The sequence below is a fragment of the Hippopotamus amphibius genome, chromosome 14, assembly GCF_030028045.1.
Source record: "Hippopotamus amphibius kiboko isolate mHipAmp2 chromosome 14, mHipAmp2.hap2, whole genome shotgun sequence".
Classification (NCBI taxonomy): Eukaryota; Metazoa; Chordata; class Mammalia; order Artiodactyla; family Hippopotamidae; genus Hippopotamus; species Hippopotamus amphibius.
In genome coordinates, this window is record NC_080199.1 from 75,101,016 (window position 1) to 75,124,803 (window position 23,788).

Consider the following 23,788-nt stretch of genomic DNA (forward strand, 5'->3'; position numbering starts at 1 on the left):
TTTAAACATCAAAAACAAAAACAAGCCAGCCTAAAAGATTATGTTGTATTTTGTCCTGCCACTCATTATCAGTAATTGTAGATTTTTCATGGAAATATATTACATGCCTTATGTTTTCACTGTTTGAATAAAACCAATTATAGGACGGGATGGTGAGTAGGTCTACAGAAAGTGGGTCTATAGAAAAGCAGACTGTCACTGATAAAGACTCATGGGCAGGTAAACATCTATAAATGAAGAAGACCTTTTAACTTGTGCAGTCAATACAGAAATCACATATAGGTTGAGGATGAAAACAGAGGATGCTGCTAGGTAAAAAGTAATGTAAATTATATCAAATATAGCAGAACAGGATTTACACACACACAGAAACATATTTTTTTAAGCTCTACTAAGGAGAGAGCAGCATAGACATATATATACTACCAACTGTAAAATAGATAGCCAGTGGGAAGTTGCTGTATAACAAAGGAAGTTCAACTCGAGGATGGATGATGATGCCTTAGAGGACTGGGACGGGGAGGGTGGGGGGGAGTCGAGGGAGGGAGGGAATATGGGGATATGTGTATAAAAACAGATGATTGAACTTGGTGTACCCCCCAAAAAATAACAAGTAAATAAATAAAATTTAAAAAAAAAATAGTAAAAAAAATAAGAAAGCCTACAAAGTAGTCATTACTTCTGTTCTTAAAAACCTCAATGTTGCAATGGAGGTTTTATGCCACCAAAAATGAGATCAGCTGTTCAGCAAGGCCACATTCAATTTCTAAAGGCTTAGAACACCAAACTACAACTTCTTTTACTCTTTTGCATTAGAATAGAACCAGAAAGCAACATGCAGAAAAATAAATCATGCCAAACTTATTAAAATCTTTTAAGTGCAAGTGAGTAATGTTGTTTTAAGTCATAAAAGTTATTTCTACAATAAACTATCACCTGCAATGACCATAAAAATTTTTATATGAATATTAGTCCCTTATCAAAATCAACCACCATGCTAAAATGCCTATTTGCTTATTAGCAAAAGGTTCCCTTTTGATTTATTTATGTGTGTACCCTTGCTTAAATTGAATCCTGAAGCAGAATATCTTCAGCAATGCTCTTTACTATGACTGAACTTAAAGGAGGTAGTGATTAATCAAAAATAATCGTACACATTCAGAAACAGATAAACACGTTTTTAAACTGCAGGATTATAAGCAGCAGAAGCGTGCAACAACTACCACCACTTGACAAGCACAATGCACTATGCCAAGCACTTTACAGCCACTGATACACTTAATACTCAAAATTCTGTGAGATAGGCATTATTATAAATCAACTTTACAGATGAGCAGGGTGGGCTTAGATGAGGTTAAAATGACTTGCCTATAATCTCAAAACTAACACAAGGTGAAGCTCCAGAGTTTGCACTCTTAACTAAATGTATTCCACGTCCTGTAATATTCCTTAACGTGCTACAATCTTAACATTATTCTAGCTAATCCTAAAATGATCAAATTCCTAAATTAACTCTCTCTGAATCTAACTGGCATGGGATCAATGAGAAACAATAACTACAGAGACTTCATTAAGCCACTCCCCCCTCCCCACTTTCAAAGTGCAAGGAGAACAATCTTGGGAATTAAACAGACTGGGAAAAATTACATAGCTTTGGTTAAACGTAGCTTAAAGCTTCGGCTAGCATGTTTGTGGAGGAGAATTCTAAACTGATCTTTACTAACTTATTCCTGACCCCTACTTCCTAGGAAAACAGGGATGAACCACCAGTAAGTAATACCCAGCTCTTAATGTCAGCTATTACACTTTGTAAAGACAATGCCCAGATTACAGTGTAAAGAAGCGAACCAGAACATCTGAGAATAACCTACTAGTTCCCAGGTCCTAATAGCAAATGCAGCATAGTTTTACTAAACTATCACTATTAGGTAAGAACCAACTCAAAACCCCCAAAGCTAAAGCCGTATAATGACCATAGTCGACAGCATTACATACTGTATACAAAAGCCATGCTGTTTCAGGTCACGTGTTTAAATACAGTAGCATGTCAAACACCAAACCACCACGAACACGTGAAAAAAAGCCTCCAAAGCAAAAAACTCTCATGAGACCTTTTTAAATCAATCAACAGAACAAAATTTCCTTGCAATCATAAATACTGAAGACTCCTGACTCAACAAAAGCAAGTCGTCACTACACACAAAGTACCAATTAAAATAAAATACAGCAAATATGTGGCTGAACTCCTAATTTGTTAGAACAAAATTTAATCTTTTCTTTCCAAAGCATAGCTTTATCTCAACACAAATGTGGAAGTCCACTTCATTTAGGAGGAAAATAAAATTAACTCTTTCGAAGTTGAGTCCTTTTCTATAGGAACTATCTTATTCAACCTAATCTAATCCATCATTTTAAGAAAAGAATAGAGTGACTAGTGTTAAACAATAGGAAAAACGTCACATTTAAGTCTGACAATTAAGATGCAGAGAGAGAACATAACTGTTTGCTAAGGGAAGTTGATTACTACAGAGCATTAGCAATAAAAATAATAGTGGATTCAAATTACATAAAAACAATGACAGTCCTTTCGATATAAAATCACCAACTCATCAGACAGGGAATTACCATGTTATTTTAACAACAATGAGCTTAATATTCTATTCTTTTTTAATGTACTCAATAAAAAATAATCAGAGTAAGTACGACATTTCAAAATTGACAGCATAAATTATTTGTGAAATTCAAGACCAAAAACAAAGAAGCTTAAATGTCTCATAAAGAAGGAGTTTACAACGAATTTAAAAAGGATAGCCCAATAATAAAATAAGCAGAGGACCAAAGGTCAATAAACATAAAAGAGAAGCTCAACAGTACCAGTAATCAAATTTTAACAATGAGGGGATTTTGGGACTTCCCTTGTGGTGCAGTGTTGAGAATCCACCTGCCAGTGCAGGGTACACGGGTTCGATCCCTGGGCCAGGAAGATCCCACGTGCCGTGGAGCAACGAAGCCCATGCACCACAATTACTGAGCCTGCGCTCTAGAGCCCATGAGCCACAACCACTGAGCCCGAGTGCCACAACTACTGAAGCCCATGCACCTAAAGCCCATACTCCCCAACAAAGAGCACCTAGAGCCTGTGCTCTGCAACAAGAGAAGCCACCGCAATGAGAAGCCTGCACACCAAAACAGAGTAGCGCCTGCTCGCCGCAACTAGAGAAAGCCTGCGCAGAGCAACGAAGACCCAACGCAGCCAATAAGTAAATAAATAAAAATAAATTTTAAAAAAATTTAAAAAAACAATGTGGGATTTTTGACTGTAAAATGACAAAGATATGATAGATTTTTATATCTCAGTGTTTCCAAGGCTGTAGAAAAACCAGCACCCATGAGTAGAAATATTAATTTGTGCAGCATTTCTGAAAAGTTATCTATCGATTATCAAAAGCCTAATTGTTTATTCTTGCCCTAGAAATTTACACTGTTTTCAAAAACTTACACTGAGATAATCACAAAAATGGAAAAATAGGCAGGCATAAAGTCAATCAATATTTTATTTCCTCCTCTGCATGTTACCAGTGGTCTCTCTCTCCATTACCTCTTCATTTTTCACCTTACAGATCTTACCCTTCTCATACTGCCCTAGAGAGATTTTTTTTCTCTGAAACATAACTAAATATTATCTATATTATTCCAAGTAAATTATTTGATCTCTCTAAACTTCCATTTCCCAATCTGTAAAATGGAAAAAAAAAATCTCTCTCAAAAGAATTGTTGGGATGACTAAATGGTACAATGAAATTATAAAACATTTAATTTTATAAAAGAATTACCATATTACCTGAAACAGACACAGAAAATCATTGTCAACATAAATAAAATCAAGTTTCTATCTGTCTGCCACTGCATCGTGAGAAAATCCCAGATGTATTTTCACCAAATTTGAAGGATACGTTTGAGAAGCTAACAGCTATGTAGGGAGGAGTCAAAACCTTAATGCTGGGGGAGAAGGGGCCTGAACACCTCAAAGAAAAGATGGACATTCTCAAAGCAACTATAGGGGAACAGCTTTCCCAATGGACAACTCTAATACAGCCTGACCCAGAGTGGGCAGCAAAAGACATTTATTTATGTAATAATAGTTAACAATTCCCAAGCAAGACTAGAAAGGTTTGGCTAACACCATGCATTACCAATAATAGCTACGGCTTATTGGGCATTTCTCATTTAGTCCTCATAACTTCTCTACACACCAGGTACTAAGTATTATTAGTCTCATTTGGCAAATGAAGAAATAGAAAGGTTTAACTAATCTTAAAGACACAATCAGTAAAGAAACAGGGATTCAATTCAGACTGCCTGGCATCTTACTCCAAACCCTAAAACCTTGACCATTATTCAATGCTACTGGGTTAAAACTATTCCTAACTGTTTGCTCTTAGAGAGAAACAAAACCTCACCATGAGCTCTAAGCAAGCTATAAACAGGAACCGTGACGCTCCCCTGCCTCAGGAACTCGGACTCCAACAACTCTACCACAGGTATCTCTAAATTTAAAACCTGTGCACATCCCCACAGCATGGCAAACAGAAGTGAATAGAGGTTTAGTCGACTCCAGTAAAACAATAGCTCTGAGTGTATTAATTTGGAATTCCAAACACAATTTTCCATAGAAACATTCCTGCACAACACTCATGGGTAAAAGATATTGATGTGGCTGACCTGGAAACCTAAATACTAAGTAAAATAATACTTGAGAATACACATAAAATGTTTAAAAATGGTTTTACATGTGAAGTTTTAGATTGTGATTTCCATTAAGATTTAATTTTCAATATCTTCTCCATTTTCTCATCTTTTATTTTTCCCCAAAATCAATATTTGGCTCCATGTTCAAAAATGAGCCTAACCATCAAAAGGACAAAGGAAAGATTTACATCCCAGACTGTCTATAGCTATTAATTTCTCCGAATTTACTTTAGCTTTCTCCATAAAAGAACTCTATCATAATACTCACCAGTCTGTTATTTCTAATTGGTTCCCTATATAAAAGTAAATAATGTAAAAGTCACCTTTTAAAGACATTAGAACATAAATGTACATAAAAATTTTTCTGTCAAATTAATCAGAAATCATACTATATATATATCTATCAGTAAGTTTTGTAACAGAGATGATAGAAAGAGGAAAAGGATGCTCTTAAGATTAGAGAACAGTGGGGAGGAGGTTCCACACTGAGATCAAGCTGAGTCATCCAGAACTAGGCCTCCACCAGCTACATCGTCTCACAAATAAGCCATCAGTAGATAAGCCAGCCTCTTCTAATTCCACTTTCCTAATCCTAACCAAGAGCTTTAAAATCAAGAACAGAAGAAATAAACACAATACTTCACAAGTCTTTGCCCTCTAAACCCAAAGATTTTAACTTGTTATTAAAACCTAAAAAATTTACAAAAGTGAAAAATCTAGTCATCCCACTAACAGAAATCAAATGCCCAGGTAAAGTGCACACTGACTGAAGCATCATACTACAACACAATGAAAACACAAGACGTAAACAATGAGCGCCGGAGCGTCTCTGCCTTGACGTGGGGAGGGGAGAAAGCTGAAGAGGAAAATCACTAGGTGACTAAAAAGTTGGCAAAGAAGGACCAAGAAACATATAAAAGGGGAAGCCAAAATTGCCAGACATAAATTTTGAAGGAACAGTTGTCTCAATCATCTGTGGCTACACAGCTTAGCAAGAAGTCATCACATCATATGAATATCTGTATCTCTACATTTAACTTTGTTATGAAGATACTTTGTTCCCAGAGGATTTCTGACCAAAAACTTTACTGCTGTCCAGATCACATTTGTGATTCACAGTGACTCTCAAGTCTTTTTCTGTCATACCAGTTCTCAGCTTTATCTACCCTGCTGTTAAGGTTTCCTTATGCATTAATGTCTAATATATTAACTCTCATTTTCAACAAAACTCCATCTCCAGTGTTTTGAGGGCCTTAAGATTAGAGAACAGTGGGTATACAGCCATAATTCAATTTCTTCCACCACCACCCTTGGCCAACAATAATTGTACACATGTTAAAATAATTGTTACTTTTCCTATACATATTTACATATTCCTAATGCAGAAAATTTTAAAAATCAATGCTTCTCAATATCAACAGTGAAAGATCACATTAAAAAAAATTTCCTATGCATCATGGTCTTAAATGTTTATAAAATAAAAAATGAATTTCTAGAAAAATGATGACATATTTGGATGCTGTGGTATTATCAAACTATAATAGAAGTTTCTAAACATTTACTTTCAACCTTTTAAATTATCTCCCTACAGACAGGGAACAACTCACAGTCTAGCTCTGGTCATTTGACACACTATGAGCAGCAGTGCCCTAAGGCATATATTCTCAGTATACAGCTCTTCAGGAAATTTTTCACTATTTAACAACAATAAACCAATCCAGACAAACGGCTGTGAACCTCTCTGTACTGTTCTTCACATCACACATTTTACTTCAACAAGTCCTTACAGGTACAAGGCCCTCAGCCATAGTTTCTTATCTGTGATAGAAGAGAATTTTTTAATTTACTGAAGATCCTACGTCTCTACTTGTAATCAAACAATTCCTTCAGCTTAATATGTTTGCTTCTCCATAGTCCTCACCTTCAAAAACCACATCTCACAAGCTCTCTGTAAACTGTGAACTCTCTGCCACCTAACCATCATCACACGTGTAAACTGGTGCTGACGAACACACTGCTGTGCAAACACTTCTAGTAGATTCGTGCACTGCCCTGGAGTTAGGTTTGAGGAAAGCAGGAAAAACATCAGTCCATTCTTTTTAAATTTTCCACACAACCCACAGTAAGACTGTCCACAGTTAAAATATCTGACTGATTTGATCCAAACAATTCACATACTCCACAGGCCAAAAGCAGCATTTGTGGCCCAGGGACTGGCCCAACTGAGATTTTCAGAAAATAATTTATCTAACTAGCTATGAAATAGTAGTAAGTATGGCCTAACTACCTGTTTCCCAATATCATTATGAAATAAAATGTCACTGAGTAATCATGATAGCCTGCCTAGATCACCTGGAATTATGATTAAATATTTACATAAAGTTGAGATACTTTCACTAAAATTACATCAATAAATAGACGTTATAAATCACAACAAAAGAATAATAGACAAAGTCTCCATATGCCTTCAATTCACAGCATGCAATACTCTTATACCAAGAATATTTCTAAGACAAAGGAATTTTAAACCCTCTCAACTCAACCATTAACAATTTAAAAATACATGCAACCTATACCCACAAAGATTCCTAACTATATAGCCCACTATTGGAAAAAAATCTCTCTGTCTCTACATATTATTTTAAATGTAAAAGGCAAGAAAATATGGTCCTTCAAAGATATAGTATATGAATCCTGAATTTCTAAGTAGAGGCTGACACATGAGTTCCTTCAGTTTAGCCGGACACTGACTTTTAGAGATGAAAGACACCACAGCAATTATCCAAACCACGCTTATCATTTCACAGATGTGAAGATTACAGCCTAGAAAGTTGCCCTAAGGTCACAAAGCTAGAGATCCAGAACCTCAAAAACTGCAGCAAAGCGCTCACTTCACTAATCTGCTTCTATTTTTATACATTCTAATCTCTCTCCAAATACAGAGGTCACATTCGTAGTAACATTTCCTTGTATTATTTTCCTTTACTAAAATAAATTTTAGAAGAATGGGTATTATAATCTCCTTTTTCCAGTTTCCAGGAATTTTTACTAATTTGTCCAAAATTAATGTCAGCAGCTCTCAATCACATATTTCAACTTTAAGATGCAGTCCACCAAACCCCATAAGTATTTATTTGCCATTCTAGCTTTACCTTCTACTCAAACATCAGAAATGCTACTAATCACAGTTAATTGATTATTATTTTTAAAAATGTGAAAAAGCCACTGGGGATCCTTAAGACTACTTAAAGGGCTTTTTATTTTCCCCTACACTAAATAGTTCCAAATAACTTGACTTCTAGGTTGTACCTGCTTTCCAGCATTTTACTGTTTCCTTCCGTATTGACAGGCTTTGTCTATTGTCACTTCTCACTACCACCAATGAGTCTGCTTGTGTCCAACTCTATTCCACTTCTACTCTAGGAATTTAGAAAATACATATTCCCATTTCTGAGACCAGTACATACAGCAAAAGTAAATGTGTTCTTGGTAAGAGCCTATAAGGAAGTCTATAAAACCAAACCCATACATTTTAGTCTACCAATCCTAGTTGCTTAAAAGCATTTTCTAATTAATTACCTCCTTGTTCTCATCTATGTTTCAAAAAGGAGATAATACTAGGTATATGAGGTACTGATGCAATTTATACCTGACCTCATAATTTTATTTTTTTGTCTAGAGAACATCTATCTAGTCTTCTTGAAATTCACTTTATACTACCTTCTGATCAGATACCTCCTTAAAACACCTTAAGCTTTTATCAGTTTTCAAAATTAACATTCTTTTCTTTTTGATCTTTCTCCTATTACTTAGGAAACTGAATTAGTTATAACTGTATAGTAATTTTTGCCAAGATTTACAACCTCCTGAACATCTTTAGCTGCTACTGATCCTAACCAAAAATAGCACCTTCTCTAGATTACTATTACATTATGTTAACATAATGATTCTCATTAAGACTCAAAGGCATCAAACTATAATAAACTATTACAAGGTACTTCAAAATCTACTCATGGTCTATCAACTTCAATTCAAAATAAAATTAAACGTCTAACATAAAGAGATTTTAAACTGTTTTTAAACAGTTGGGCCCATTATGAAAAGCTGAAGATTTTAGGTTTGCCTTGTAATGAGGAGTTTAAATTAGGGGAGAAATCTTTGAAATTTAGACAAAGCAGTTAGAAAATAAAGTTAAAAGATGATTAATATGCCTACAATGGGTCACATAACAGCAAGTACAACATTAATTTAGATGTTATCTTAAAAAGAGAATGCATTAAGATAAAAAAAAATGAGCATAAATAAGCAGAAGGATTTCATCCCTTCACACGAAATGTCTCTACTGCATGCACAGAGATCAAATAAAATTGTACTTATCAGAGATATACCCCATGGAAATTAGTTAACAAAAAGCAAGGAAAACATTACAGTCCTCCCCCACTTAAGAGAACACTGACCGTTATGTAGGTTACAACCCAATATCACCCCTATGTTCCATTTAGTTTCATGTAAGTTTCCATCTCACCTACCTTTCTTCTCTGAGAGATGTTGAGGGCACCAAAGTCATTAAACAAGGATGAAGCAGGTGAAGTTAGAGGATCTGGAAGGTAAGTTATATAAGTTTCCACACAGACAACTCAGGAAACCTACAAATCTAATAAAAGCTTAACTTGAATGCTTATATAATAGTAATAAAAAATCATATACCACAATAATAAACTCAATGCCTCACACAGTGGACGTTCAAATATTTTCTAAGTGAACGAAACACAAATTGGAGAATACTTCATTCAGCCAATACTCAGTGCACATTTATTCAGAAGCTATATGAATTAGAATGCATCTATTTGCTTAGAACCAAAAGAAAAATAAAACAGAAAAAAAAAAAAAAGGTGATCTTAACCATGTCACTACGAATGTGTTTATGAAGGAAGTCTACCTATAGTCTCTGTTCTTGAGACCAAACCATAAGAAAAATAAAAAAGGGGTAGGTATGGAGGGGAAGAGTAGTCAAACATACTCTGAGTGACAGACTTGGATTTTAACCCTTAGGCAAGACCTTAAAACCATCTACCCTACAGAATATTCCATATTTTTAAGTTTATCACCACATATTTGATATTCTTACTAAAAAGATAAGATAAATTAAGTTTTCAAAGATGGAAACATTAAATGTTTCAAAACACAAACATGAAATCCAAAGATTTTACAGGTTCAAAGCTCTATTACTCTGTGGCCAGAAGTTACAAAGTATATCTCTAAACTGTTTCTTACTTAACAAATCAGAAGAGTTTCTGAAAGGAATGCATGATATACACTGAAATATTTTTGTCATTTCTGGGCTTTAGTTAATCATGTTTCTCATTACATTATCTGTAAAATCCTAAAAAAATACAGTAAATGTTGCCATATAAAGGAACCTTAAACCTCTTCATAACACAGTTTATATAAACTGCTGCTTAACTTCTCTGGCTGCTTCTGTCTGGATTTTCACAGTCTAGTCCTTCATTAGAATTAAACATTAATTTAATATAACTAACAATGCAAAAAGAAAGAATTTAATAAAATAGTAAGACGATTTTTATGTAACTTATACACTCAAGACTCCTAAAACTAGGTATTATTTATCCTTCACGTTACCTTTGATAGCATTTAAAAGTCATCATATAAACTCTATGAGAATGCCAAAAGTATTACAACGCTACACATTAGTTTCTAATAATTTTATTCAATATGAAAATGTTGCTGTTTTTTCCTACAGCAAAAGAAAGGTGAAATTTCTAAGTAGTGAGAGATTTGAGACACAATGCCTATCTCAGAAATAATCAACATGCAAATCATTATTCTCATTATAAATAACTGTTTACATTTTACTGATATAGAATATTAATACTCAATTGTTACATATTTTTTAAAAAACCATTCCTGAACATTTATTTTTAAAATAGGATACAGAAAGATACAGAAAAAACATTTTTAAATTAAGATACAAAAAGGAAGTTCTGTATCAAAAGCCTTCAAAATGTCCATAACCCTTGAAGCAATAATTCCATGTCTAAGAATGTTTCCAAAAGAAATAACGCAAAATATGAACACAAAATCATACACATAGTCCAATATTGCAGTAAATCTTTAAAAAAAAAGCAAATTGTGAAAATAAACAATAGGATTGAATTTATAATGACTGAAAAACACTGTTACCATTTATAAGTGAATTTAATGTGCTCTCCAGTATTACTATGTACGTGATTATATGCATTATGTGTACATGTCTGTGTATGCATGTATCCAAACCTTAACACCAGTCATCTCTCAATGTGAAGAATAACAGACCATTTTTATTTTCTTCTTTATATCTACAATTTTCAAAATTTCTACAATGGACATATTGTTTTTAGAGTCAGAAATACATATATCTATAAGAGCAAAAGGGACCAAGTCTTACCATGGCCTGCATATGGCTTGGCACTGTCATTTAGAAGGCTTGGGGAGCTGCTACTATTAGTCATTCTCTGAAACATAAAATATATATACATATCATTCAGGAACACAGAATTAAGAATATTCGACTGATTAAGTTAAGACCGACCCTCTTTGCATCTTCCCCTCTAGTCCATCATTCACATCAGTGACACTCTAATCTTCCTATAAATGCTGCTGCTTGGATTACAACCATCTATGCAGAAACTTCCAAATACTCTATAGCACATCAAATGAAAATTTTACTCAACAGCCAGGTATTTAAAACCAAAGTCACAGAACTATTTTGAACTGCACTTCCATAACTTATTAGCCTGAGCAAGACACATAACTACTAAGTTTCCTTGTCTATAAAATATAAACTCCACTATCCATCCAAGAGGATGTGAAGTGACTATAAGTCAATAAATGCTCTCTACTATCCTCTCCCAATGCCTATTATCCTTCATACACATTCTATAAAATTAGGTTCTTCTCAGTTCTCTAAATATGTCCCATGCTTTCTTAACACACTCCACAGCCTCTATGGTCTCATGATGCTGAAAGGCCTTCATTCCACACTCACAAAACACACAGTGGAGTGAAACCAGTCTCTTTCTATCCATCCTCTACATACTCCAACTCCACCCCTGAAAGCTCACCCTGACTCCAAACCTATAGGACACGGCTTACCTATATCCCACCTACCTCATCACCTCCTAAAATCCCACCTCCCACTCAACAAAAGTGAAAACAAATGAAGACTCCAGACGTGTCCAGTCGTGGAATAAACTTCAATGTTCAGTGCCATATAAATTCACACCAGCAATACCTGCATCAAGGGATACTTTGTTTCTACAGGGCTTCCAAATCCATTAACCCCAATAAAGCTGGTGCTGAAATATGAATCTGTGAGACTTGTATCAGTTAAAGCACCTCCATCTATTGCAGGAACTGAAAGAGAAGGAAAATTCAAGTATTTAAATTATTTAAAAGCACAAAACACTGATGTAGTTTCTCTGTTCCCAAATAAGTTTTAAAGTCTCAAATCTCTTTCACACTTATTTTATCTACCTGTTCATAACAAAAGGCAGAACCAAATAAAACTGGCTCAACTCTAAAAATCTGTTAAACACTGCTCAAGTTGAATAACTTTTTTCCCACAGAGATAGTTATTGATTTTATATTAGTTACCTGACAGCCACTATGCACAACACGAAGAAACAAATCATACTTGCATTTCTACTTTTCTCATCAAGTTTTTTCCTTTAACTTTTTGCAAGAGGACAGGAGAATATAAACCACTGCAATTTCTCCTGTGAATCTTCATATGCTAAACAGAGACTGTTTCTCATAAGACACCTTATGAAACAGACCAGCAGTTTCATACTAACTCATCATTCAGTAAACCAATTCCACAGTGGCAGCAATGGGATAGAGCTGAGGAGTACAGACAAGTTGTCTGCTGATTTTACACTAGAATAATACAGAATCACTGTAACTACTTAGACAACCCATCACATATCAACAAAGTGATGGACAATGTGTTTTAGATGCTATTTCCTGGTAAGTACAGTTAATCCTTGAACAACACAGGTTTGAACTGCAAGGGTCCAATTACACACAAAATTTTTCTCAATAAATCTATTGGAAAAATTTTTGGAGATTTGTGACAATTTGAAAAACTCAAAGATGAACCTCATAGCCTACAAATATCAAAAAAAATGAAGAAACGATATGTCATGAATGCATAAAATATATGTAGATGCAGATACTACTCTATCCTTACATAGGCATAAGGTGAGTCACACTTAATATAAAATTAATGTGTTAGTTTTCTTGCTGTTTTACAACTTTGATTTCAAAGAATTACATTACCTTATAGTATGCCTCTCTCTCTCTGAACTGGAGAAACTATTACAGGTGATATATCAACCTATCATCACACGTTAAGTGTTTTTTGTTAAATGTAACATTTCCAATACTGTATAAAGAACATGACTATACAAGTGTTGGAACGATTCATTTAGCAGTGTGCAGGCTAGGCTCCTGGGGAGCAATCCTATCCCTTACACTAGGCTACCACACAGCAATCACACTGCTGCTTCTTCATTATCGACGCAGGAATACCTGCAAATAAATAGGAATTTCTTTTTCAAATTATCTTTTCATTTTTGATGTCTAGTGTTAGTAAAACCTATAATACCTACAGTATTTTGTATCATATAAAACAACGATGATGTAGGTATAGGCAGAAAATGATTCATCCTGTAAACATACAATGTAAACTTACAATATCCATAAATACAGTACAGAACTGAAAATGTATTTTCTCTTCCTTATGATTTTCTTAATAGCCTTTTCTTTTCTCTAGCTTACTTTATTATAAGGCTACAGTATATAATACATATAACAGAAAATATGTTAATCGACTGTTTATGTTATTGATTGAGGCTTCCTGGTCAACAATAGGCTATTAGTGGCTAAGTTTGGGAGCAGCTTGAGGGACTGGAGTTTCACAGAACATGCTTTAAAAAAAAAAGGAGCAAAGCTGAAAATACTGAGTGGTTCTCTGCCAACTAGGACACCATACACAAGATGCTGACAATGCTTACGCCAAGGGATGAAGTCCAAACTCCTTAGTCTGACATTAAAAAGCCCTCAACAATCTGTTCTCAACCTATCATTTTAGTACTTCCTAAAAGTGCTGGGTTTGAGTCTCAGTTCTGCCGCTTACTAGCCACAATGTCTTGGGCAAAATGGTTATAAAGTGGAGATGATACCATGACTTGTAAAATGAGACTCATATCATCTACCCTGCAAACCTCCACGAAAAGTTATGAAAAATGTTGAAACAATATCTTAAAAAAGTTCTTGTAAAAATCTTGATAGTTGCACAGCTCTATAAACTTGCTAAAAATAACTGAATTGTACATTTATAATGGGTGAGTTTTATAGTATGTAAATTATATTTTGATAAAGCTCCTTTTTAAAATCGGTGGAGACAAATAGGATTATTCAATAAATGCACTTAAGACAACTGTGTATTCATCAGGGAAAAAACTGAGTACCTTACACAGATATTTCCAAAAGATCAAAGATTATTATATAAAAGTATGCATCTACTATAAAAAGGTCCTACAATAATCATAACATTATTGAACTCTCTCCTCCAGTTAAAATGATAAACTTACTATATTCTGAAGGTCTACACTTCACAATACAGAGCACCATCAATTTCAACACCTCCCCCCACCTCTATGTTCTTCAAGACCCAGATATAATGGAAAAAAACAAAATACTTGAAATTAGTCATTCGGTTCTAATCCAACTTTTGCCACTCACTAGCTGAATGACCTTTAGCAAAACCCTCTAAATTTCACGTCTTCATCTGAAAGAGAAGGCAACCCTATCTACTCACAGGGCTGTGAAAGGCACTTGAGTGAAGGAAGCCATGCAGAGTGCTTAGCACCCTGTCGCACATGTAACCATAAATGTTATTCTCCTCTTCTCTCATATCTAGAATGTATTCCCCAATTATCCCAAGTTGTTAAAAGCTCCACCTCTTAAGATCCTGTTTATGCCATTCATGTGCAAAAATTTTTTTTTTCCTTTGACCTATCTTTATTGCTGTCTTCAACTACTTAGACATTTAAGTTCTTACAAGTTTCTGTACTATCTACCCATCTAAATTATCTGTAAACTTAGATTTGGGACTACTCCTGATATTTTTCTGGTATTCCCTACTGTATTAGCACATTTACATAAACACTTACTTACAGGTAAGCCGTTTTTTAAAGTAGGTATTTTTAAAAGTTGATAAAAGATACAATAGGGGGCTTCCCTGGTGGTGCAGTGGTTAAGAATCTGCCTGCAGGGACTTCCTAGGTGGCACAGTGGTTAAGAATCCGACTGCTAATGCAGAGGACACAATCCCTGCTCCAGGAAGATCCCACATGCCAAGGAGCAACTAAGCCCATGTGCCACAACTACTGAACCTGTGTGCTGCAACTACTGAAGCACACACACCTAGAGCCCATGCTCCGCACAAGAGAAGCCACCGCAATGAGAAGCCCGAGCGCAGCAACGATGACCCGATGCAGCCAATAGATTAAAAAAAAAAATTTTTTTTTAAGATATAAGTATTCACATCCAACTTCTATAAAACACCCCATGCAAATGATATTATTGCCTCCATTTTTCTGATGAGGCAGTGAATCTCAAAGACACTAGTGGACAGCACAGTGGATGCAGGCTCAAGAAACAGGGGCTCCTCAACCACTCGGCAGACACTTGCACCATCCTTTTCTCTACTGCCCTGTGGAATGAGCACAGACTCTGAGCAAATACAACTGCCCATAAGGTCTGTTTCAGCGAGCTGCCAACTACTGATTTTTGACACCATTTTTAATCTAACTCTCAGTTTCCTCCTCTGTAAAATAGAAAAGACAACATCTACTTTCCAGTGTTTTACAAGAACAAAAGGTCTGGAAGTTTGTACGGCTTGACTACCTTCACCTACCCCCTCCTGGACCCCTGCATCTGGCAACCATCAATCTGTTCTCCACTGTATCTATGAGTTTGGTTTTTTTTAAGATTCCATACGAATAAAGAAATAAAAAATAGATAAATAAAATTTAAAAAGAACCAGCCAAAAAATATATATATATTCCATACATAAGTGAGATCATACTATACTTGCCTACATAGTTTTTTGTTATTTTTTAACGTAGCAAATTTGAACCTGATTACTGAAGATTCTGTATGCTCCTTAATGTATGTGCATATTATACTTTGTGTTAATTCATGTGTAAATATACATAACACATGAAGATATAACAGCTTAGTGCCATCATTTATGATAGTAAAAGATCACAAACAATCTAAATAGCCACTAATGGAATATTATGAAGCCAATAAAAAGAGTAAGGTGTATTATTAAGTGTGGATGTGGAACAAACTAGAAGACATGCAGTTTGGTGGAAAAATTCAAAGTGCATTAAGCTTCCGAGTGTGCACGTGTATTATGTGTGTCAGTATGTGCCAGAGACAGGGAAATATAAACATGACTGACAGTAAAGACAAAGAATATTTCTGAATAGATACCAAATAAATTGGAAAGAGTGACTGTGTTTTGGAGAGGAATCAGAGAGTTACGGAAAAAACTAGACTATTTTTCATCGTGTAGGCTTTTCTGCTATTTAAATTTTTAACCTGCACGTGTAGTACATTTTTAATTCCAAAAGTAAGATATTGTTCCTAGCTTTCTAAAGCTGGAATTTTTAATATTAAAAATATAATTAAAAACTAGTTTTATGCACCTAGAGCCAGCGTGCTCCGCAACAAGAGAAGCCACAGTACTGAGAAGCCCATGCACTGCAATGAAGAGTCGCCCCCACTCGCCACGACTAGAAAAGTCCATGTGCAACAATGAAGACCCAACGTAGCCAATAAATAAATAAAATTGTTTTTAAAAACTAGTTTTAGAAAAATAGGTACAATATCTTTAATTTTTTAAAGAAAAGGCAAGATACCAAAAAAGACATCAAAAAAGGAAGAAGTTTTATCAGAAGAGGACTATTCTCCACCTGCCAATTAACTCAACCAAGATCAATGAGCACACTGTTCCCTAAACTGAAGTCAAGCTGCTAAAAGGTCAATGATTTTAAAAGCTGTTGGGAAGGGAAGAGGATGAATTCTAAAGACTGAACATAAAATAATTTGTTTTCTAGAACATAAACATTTAGAAAAACACAGAAACATTTTAGAGCTGAAGGAATTTTAGACATCACGTACTCCATATCCTATTCTCCCATTTTACAAAGAAATATATTTCTACATGGACTAAATTACTAGCCTAAGTTCAAAGTTACTTTGTAAGAGAGTACTAAAATCAAAATCCCAGGACCCCCAGTCCAGTAGTTATTCCTATATACTGAAAAGAGACACAAATACTGTATGTATTGATTTGTTAACAACTATATGATAACAGTACATAAAACAAATATTTTATCACATTCCTTTTCACAGTTTCAGCTCATAAACTACTTTATAAACAGTATATTAAGTTAATATGGAAAAACAAATGTAAGAAATACTGCTATAAAACTTGAGTGTGTGTATGTGTATCTGTGCTATGGACTGAACCGTTTCCCCCCATAATTCACATATTAAAGCCCTAACCCCCAATGTGAGTGTATCTGGAGACAAGGCCCTTAGTAGTAACTGAGGTTACATACACAAAACTATTAACAATGATTAACCCTGGGGTAATAAGATGCTATTGGCTTACTTTGACTTTATACACTGCTGTTTCAATGAAAATTTTTACAAACAGTTTATGACTTTTATTAACTTAAAAACTAAATTAAATAAATTCAACCCTAAAATAAATAGATTTTTAAAATACTTCTAGGAACTGTAAATATTCATACCTTTGTACACAAAAGCACATATGCCTATAGAAAAGCAAACAAACAAAAAAAGCTGCTCCAAAATAAAGATGGATATAAATTTTCCAAGTTAAAAAGAAAAATTCAGCGAGAAAAACACACTCTTGATACATACAACTTGGCTGAATCTTGAGGGAATTATGCTGAATTTAAAAAAAAAAAAAAAAAACCTAATCCCAAAAGATCACAAGGTATGTAATTCCATTTATAGAACATTCTTTTTTTTTTGGCCAAGCCTCAGCTTGCAGGATCTTAGTTCCCAGACCAGGGATTGAACCCAGGCCAGGCAGTGAAGCACAGAGTCCTAACCACCGGACCACCAGGGAATTCCCTATAAAACATTCTTGAAATGACAAAATTACGGAAATGGAGAGCAAATCAGTGGTTGCTAGGGATTGGGAGGGAGAGTTACACAAGGGCCACTTGAGGGTGATAGAGCTGTTCTGTCTCGACTATTTTGGCAGGCGCACAAACATACACACAATAACACTCCACAGAACTAAATATACACACGTGTGCACACACTAGTACAAATAAGACTCGGAAAATCTGAATAAAGTAAGTGGATCGTATCAATCAAAGTGGTTGTGACACTGCACTACAGCTATGAAAGGTGTTACCACCGGAGGAAACAGTGATGGGACAACAAACTCTTTCAGTATTATTTCTTACAACTACATGTGACTCTACAGTTATTTCAAAATAGAAAGTTAATTTAAAAAGAGAACAATCTTACAAAAGGGCAAAAATAGGAAGATGTTTTATTTTGTTTTGGCAATCATCTTCTTTACAGAGTCATTTCAAGTGCACTTTCATGGAAAGAAGTCTTCTACTCATTAACTGATTCTTATCTAGACTTACTTTAGTACAACCCTCTTTGAGTACTCCTCATAAAGCTCTAAGCTCTCCTCATAAAACTTCTCAAGATTTGCTTTTACCTTATTCATGTGTCTGTATTTCCCACTAGAATGGAACCTCCTTTAGGGCAGACTTTTGTTCCAATGTTGCTTTCCTACCAACCAGATCAAAACTTGCCACTTTGCAAGCATAATATTAAAGAAGTGAAATGAATGGTATTATAAAGCCTCTGTTATCTACTTTGTATATCATCAAAAAAAATGTTTAAACCTATACCAGCTATCCTAATGGCAAATTCCCAGTACTCACTTCTCTGTTAGCTGACTTGGGTCTGTGGGATGAAAAGTATAATCCTGGCTTAAACAAAAACAGTTTTGCCATACATGTTATCCTATATTCCAAAGTTTGTATATGAACTTCAAGTTATCCCCTGCTTTCTTCCATTTGGACAGACAATCACAGTTCAGTAATCTGTAGCTATTTTACTGGTCTTCAAAATAAACTCTCAAAAAATGGAAGGTAAGGAAATGTACAGGCTAATTGTAGACTTATTACTAATAATATTCAATAACTACCAACGAAGCTTGAAACCGCTCTCTGTGCCAGGCAATGAATGACTGATGGTGTCACATGCAAGCCTATCACAACTCTGAAGCACATATTATTACCACCTCCACTTTTTTAAATGAAAAAACTGAGGTTTAATAGTTAAAATTTCACCCAAGATCACCAAGCTAGTAGATAAGAGGCCCTTTGGCATAAGGACCTTATGCCAAAGCCTTCATTACTAACTAAATTAGTAGAATTGAAAATAAGTCTATTTTCATACAGTAAATCTATTGGGTTTCAAATAAAGTAATGTATATAAAATACAAAAATTGGTATTATAGTTTAGCTGCTAAAAACTGAGCACCCTGAAGACGAAGTCTAGCTGGTTGAAAATATTAGAATTATATCATTAAAATGTCAAGAATCAATAATTCTATTGAACACAAATCAAACCACATTTAAACCTTGGAAGATCCCAAGTCCAAAAGAAATGTGAAATGCCAAAAACTTAAAGTACATAAATGCTTTTTTAAAAATAATAAACTGTTATTTCCCAAACAATCCTGAATGGCAGAACATGTTTACTACCATACTGTCAGGTCAGCAGAAGAGCTGGAAGTAAGAAAATGTAATACTCTGCATAGACAAAAAGTAAGCAACAAATCAAAGTATAGTTCCTTTACAAGACAGAAACACCACTGCAACTAAGTATACTGAGAGGAAAAAGCCTTTCTGCTTGTTTTCAAATGCCTGAAAAATAAGGATAAAATTTTCTTCTTGCATTTACCTCAAGTTTTTAACACAATCTGAAATACTAACAACAATTCTGCAAGAGTCAAAAACTCAAATGCTCAGAGGAGCCAGGCATATAAAAGTCACCGTCAGTAATAAGGCAAATGGAGTCCTGCCCCATCAACAGACCTAATTCCAATATAAGAAACAGCTGCCCTTCAAAGGAAGCCAGAAATGTGTATTTCAATGTTAAACCTTATTTTTAAAATGTTGTCAACTAACTCATTTACAATCCACACACATGCAAATTAAAAACATAAGATTATACCATAAACATTAGCCACCAAAACAGCTAAAATTATAAGATGGCTAATACCAAGAATGCGGGAGAACGTGAAGCAACTGGAACTCTGATACTCTTGCAGAGGGAATGTAAATGTGGTACAATCACTTCAGAAAACTGTCTGAAGTCATGCACTTAAAGCAGAACATATGCATGCCCTATTACCAGCCTGCAATTCCACTCCTATGTGATCCAACATAAATTCATAGGCTTGAACCAAAGAACATGTTCAAAAGTGTTCAAAACAGTGCTCTTCTTAACAGACAAAAATTGGAAACATTCCATTGCCCACTAACAGTAAAAGAAGAAAATAAAACGTGGCACATTCACACAGTGCAACAGCGCACAAGGGTGAGACTGGGGCTGCTCCCACATAACAGGAGTGGAACTTCAAAATATGGTGAAAGAAGAAGCCCGCAAAAAAGTAGGTACTATCTGATCCCATTCCTGTAAAGCTCAAAAAAGCATGAAAAAGTGAAAACTGAACCTGCAACATTAGAATGTAGTGCCTGAAATCAGTAGTTACCTTTGGGAAAGGGCAGCAACTGGCAAGAGCAGGACTCCTGGAGGTCCTGATTATGTTCTATTTCTTGACCAGAGTACTGATATAAGCTATGTGTTCATTTGTGAAAATGCCAAGAAAAAAATATGATTTGTATACTCTTTCCTAGGTATGTATACTTCAATAAAAACTTTTAACACACACACACACACACACAATACCCAAGGAGCCCAAAGTATTTCTGCAGGCAGATCCAGCTTATCAGGAGCAGATCTGTTTGACCTCTCAGCTAAAGAAATACTCTACATTCTTACATTTAAAGAAGAGTAAAGAAAAAAACAAAAGCAAAATAAAGGTGTGTCAGTGACTCTACATCATCAGGTCAACAACTAACAAAATTTAAATTTCTCCTAATAGCAACACCTCTTAGAGTGTGTTGTCTATTTTAATTGCCTCATACACTTAATTAACAAATCAAGTGTCTCAAAAGATACAGTATAAGAACACAGTAAAATGCAGAAAGTAGACTAAAACTTAATAAAGTGTAAAAATTCAAAGCAGTCATTAAATCACCAATACAATCCTCTTCCCTGATTCCTGAACAACTTGACTTGCCACTCATTGATATGAGGCAATTTTATCTCATCCATAAGGAGTCACGACCTGTGTCACTGAGAGCTACCAAGAAGCCTAACAGCAGAGAAGAGGAGCCTTAGGCTTCACCCAGTCAAGTTAAAGGCTAGCCTTACAGAATCCAACTACATGATGCAGCTATTTAATCAAATAACTGTTAAGTGACTAAACATTAATTTAAAAATGCCTTCTTACCACTGTCTGTCCTCTCAAGACCCTATATCCCAATTACTTTCCACTCCCCGGGGTATGAAATGATCCCCACCTTTGAGTCATGGCTAGTATTTCTCCTCCACCTCCCATCTCCACCTGTTTACAGCGTGTCCTAACTTTCATGTCCCAAATCTACTACCTCTGTGTATCAGAAAATCCTAGAAATATCACATATTAAATCAAATGTCTGCATTTTTGAAAGTGCCTTTTCCTGTAGGTAACAAAACTACTGTTCAGTTTCATTGCTTACTAACCAAACATAACTCTTGAATTAACTTGAGCCACAACTCAAGACATACAGCAAGTTTACCTTGAAAATGCAAAGCTGCTGCTCCAAAGTGATTAAATCCAATAAAGTAACCATTTTGACAAAATATTTTGTTACAAATTAATATTCTTAGCATATCACCCTCACCAAATATAGCTGCACTAAAATCAAGCCCATGGCAGCAAAAAAAAAACAATTTTTAAAACACACACACACGCACACGCACACACCCCTCTGGGAAGACACAGTCTTCATACAGCAAGTAAGTGCTAAAGCATTAAGCCAAGTACATAAGTCCATTTACAGGTTTAAAAAAAAAATGCAAAGTTAAAAAAAAGACAAAAATGTTCTGACATCCAAGTTAAGTTGACTATTAAATGACTTTCAGATCTAAAAAATGCTTAGAATTCCCAGGAAAGTAGGACTTTCCCATCTGGTTTAGAAATGCTCAACAAACTCAAAAACAAAACAAAACAAAAAGGAAAATCTGAAACCTCTACTTTTTCCTTAAGGGCAACATTCTGTAAAACAGATTACACTTACACTTAAGAGAACTGCAAACTCCACCTACTAACAACTAAAAACTTGCAAGGCGATAGATAATAAATAAAATGCAAACAGTCCTAAGATATTCGACTTCAAGTGCTCAGTCGCACACAAATGTGCGCTGCACATGACACGCTTTGAAGGCTCCACGCTGAGAGTTCGCTCGATACACAGTAGAAGACGAGAGCCCTACTGACACGCTGCAAACTTCTGCCAGCTTTCAGGAAAACTATGCTGAGATGCAAGTCTTGGGAAATCCCTACTCGACCTAAGCACACTGTAAACGCGGCTGTCCGTTCCCTCTTAATCCTTAGAAAGTATTTCCTGCCTGGAAAACCTTCCTCCCAGAAGCCTCGCACAAACTTTTTCCGCTCTTTCAGCCCACTCCAGGAAGTCTCAGAGCCCGCCCTCGCCTCCCGCCCCCGACCCACACACACGCACCGGGGAACCTCCACGCTCGGCCCACTCCACTCCCCACGGGCACGCAGGACACACGTGCCTGCAAACCCAGCCCCTTTCCACACCCCCCGGAAACGACACCCCCTCTCCCGCACCCCGCACGCCACAGCCCATCCCCCTTCCTCCCCACCCCCACGCCCGCCGCCCCCGTCCACCACCCACGTTCCCAGGAAGCCGGCCTGCCCTCGCTCCCGGGCTCGCCCAAGGCTGTGGGGAGGGGAAGCGGGAAGGCGGAAGGGGGGCTCAGGCCCGGCCTAGGCCTCTCAGGGCGGCGCGGGGTGCGGGGGGGACCCGCGGGGCGGGCTCGCTCGCCGGGCCTCATCCGGCCCCGGGCCTTCCCTCCGCCGCCGGCCCGAGGCCGCGGCCGCCCTCCCAGCCCCGGCCACACTCACTTGCCAGCCGCGGTCCGTCGAGGGCGCCGCCGCCGGCCGCGGCTCCTGCCCCCGGGCCCCCCAGGTCCGGCTTCTTGGGCCCCGGCGGCGGCCCGGCTCCCCCGCCCGGGACGGCTCCGGGCGGAAAGCCGGCCCCGGGCGCGCCCGCCAGAGCCGGGGGGACGCTGTTGCTATGGAGGCCGAGGCCCGGGGCCGCTCCGGCGGCCGGGTCCTCATGCAGGAACTGACACTCCTCCCCGTAGAAGCAAGTCTTGTCCTTGGCGTAGTAGCGGCAGTACTTCAGCTTCACTCCCGCCGCCGCCGCCCCGCCGGGGACACCCCCGACCCCCGGCGGGGCCACCACCGCCGCCGCCAGCGAGGAGGAGGAAGGGGAGGCGGCGGCCGAGGGGGGCGGGAGGCCGCCGCCACTGTTCATGGCAACGCCGCAGCCTCGTCTTCCGCTGCCGCCCAAGGAGGAGCCGCCGCCGCCACCATAGACCGCGGAGGGCAGGCGGACGCCGCCGGGGCCAGAGAAAAGCCCGGGCGGGCGGGCCTGTCCCGCTGCGGGAGCCGGAGCCGCCCGGGGAGAGGGGGGAGGGGAGAGGGGAGGGAGGAGGGGGCAGGCGGGAGGGGAGGGGAGGGGGAGAGTTGGGA

At 37.1% G+C, this 23,788-nt stretch overlaps 1 protein-coding gene across 3 annotated transcripts in view; it reads right to left on the reverse strand.

Annotated features, from left to right (window-relative positions):
• Positions 1-23,576, reverse strand: part of PAN3 (poly(A) specific ribonuclease subunit PAN3) — a 112,218-nt gene extending 88,642 nt beyond the window's left edge. For all 3 annotated transcript variants that reach the window (XM_057707423.1, XM_057707422.1, XM_057707421.1), the window contains exons 1-4: positions 23,156-23,576; positions 12,041-12,162; positions 11,195-11,261; positions 9,279-9,349 (exon numbers count right to left, since the gene is read on the reverse strand). In XM_057707423.1, the coding sequence (XP_057563406.1) occupies positions 9,279-9,349; positions 11,195-11,261; positions 12,041-12,162; positions 23,156-23,570 (675 nt within the window). In that variant the 5' untranslated portion in view covers positions 23,571-23,576. The remainder of the gene's footprint in view (positions 1-9,278; positions 9,350-11,194; positions 11,262-12,040; positions 12,163-23,155) is intronic.
• Positions 23,577-23,788: the final 212 nt, after the last annotated feature.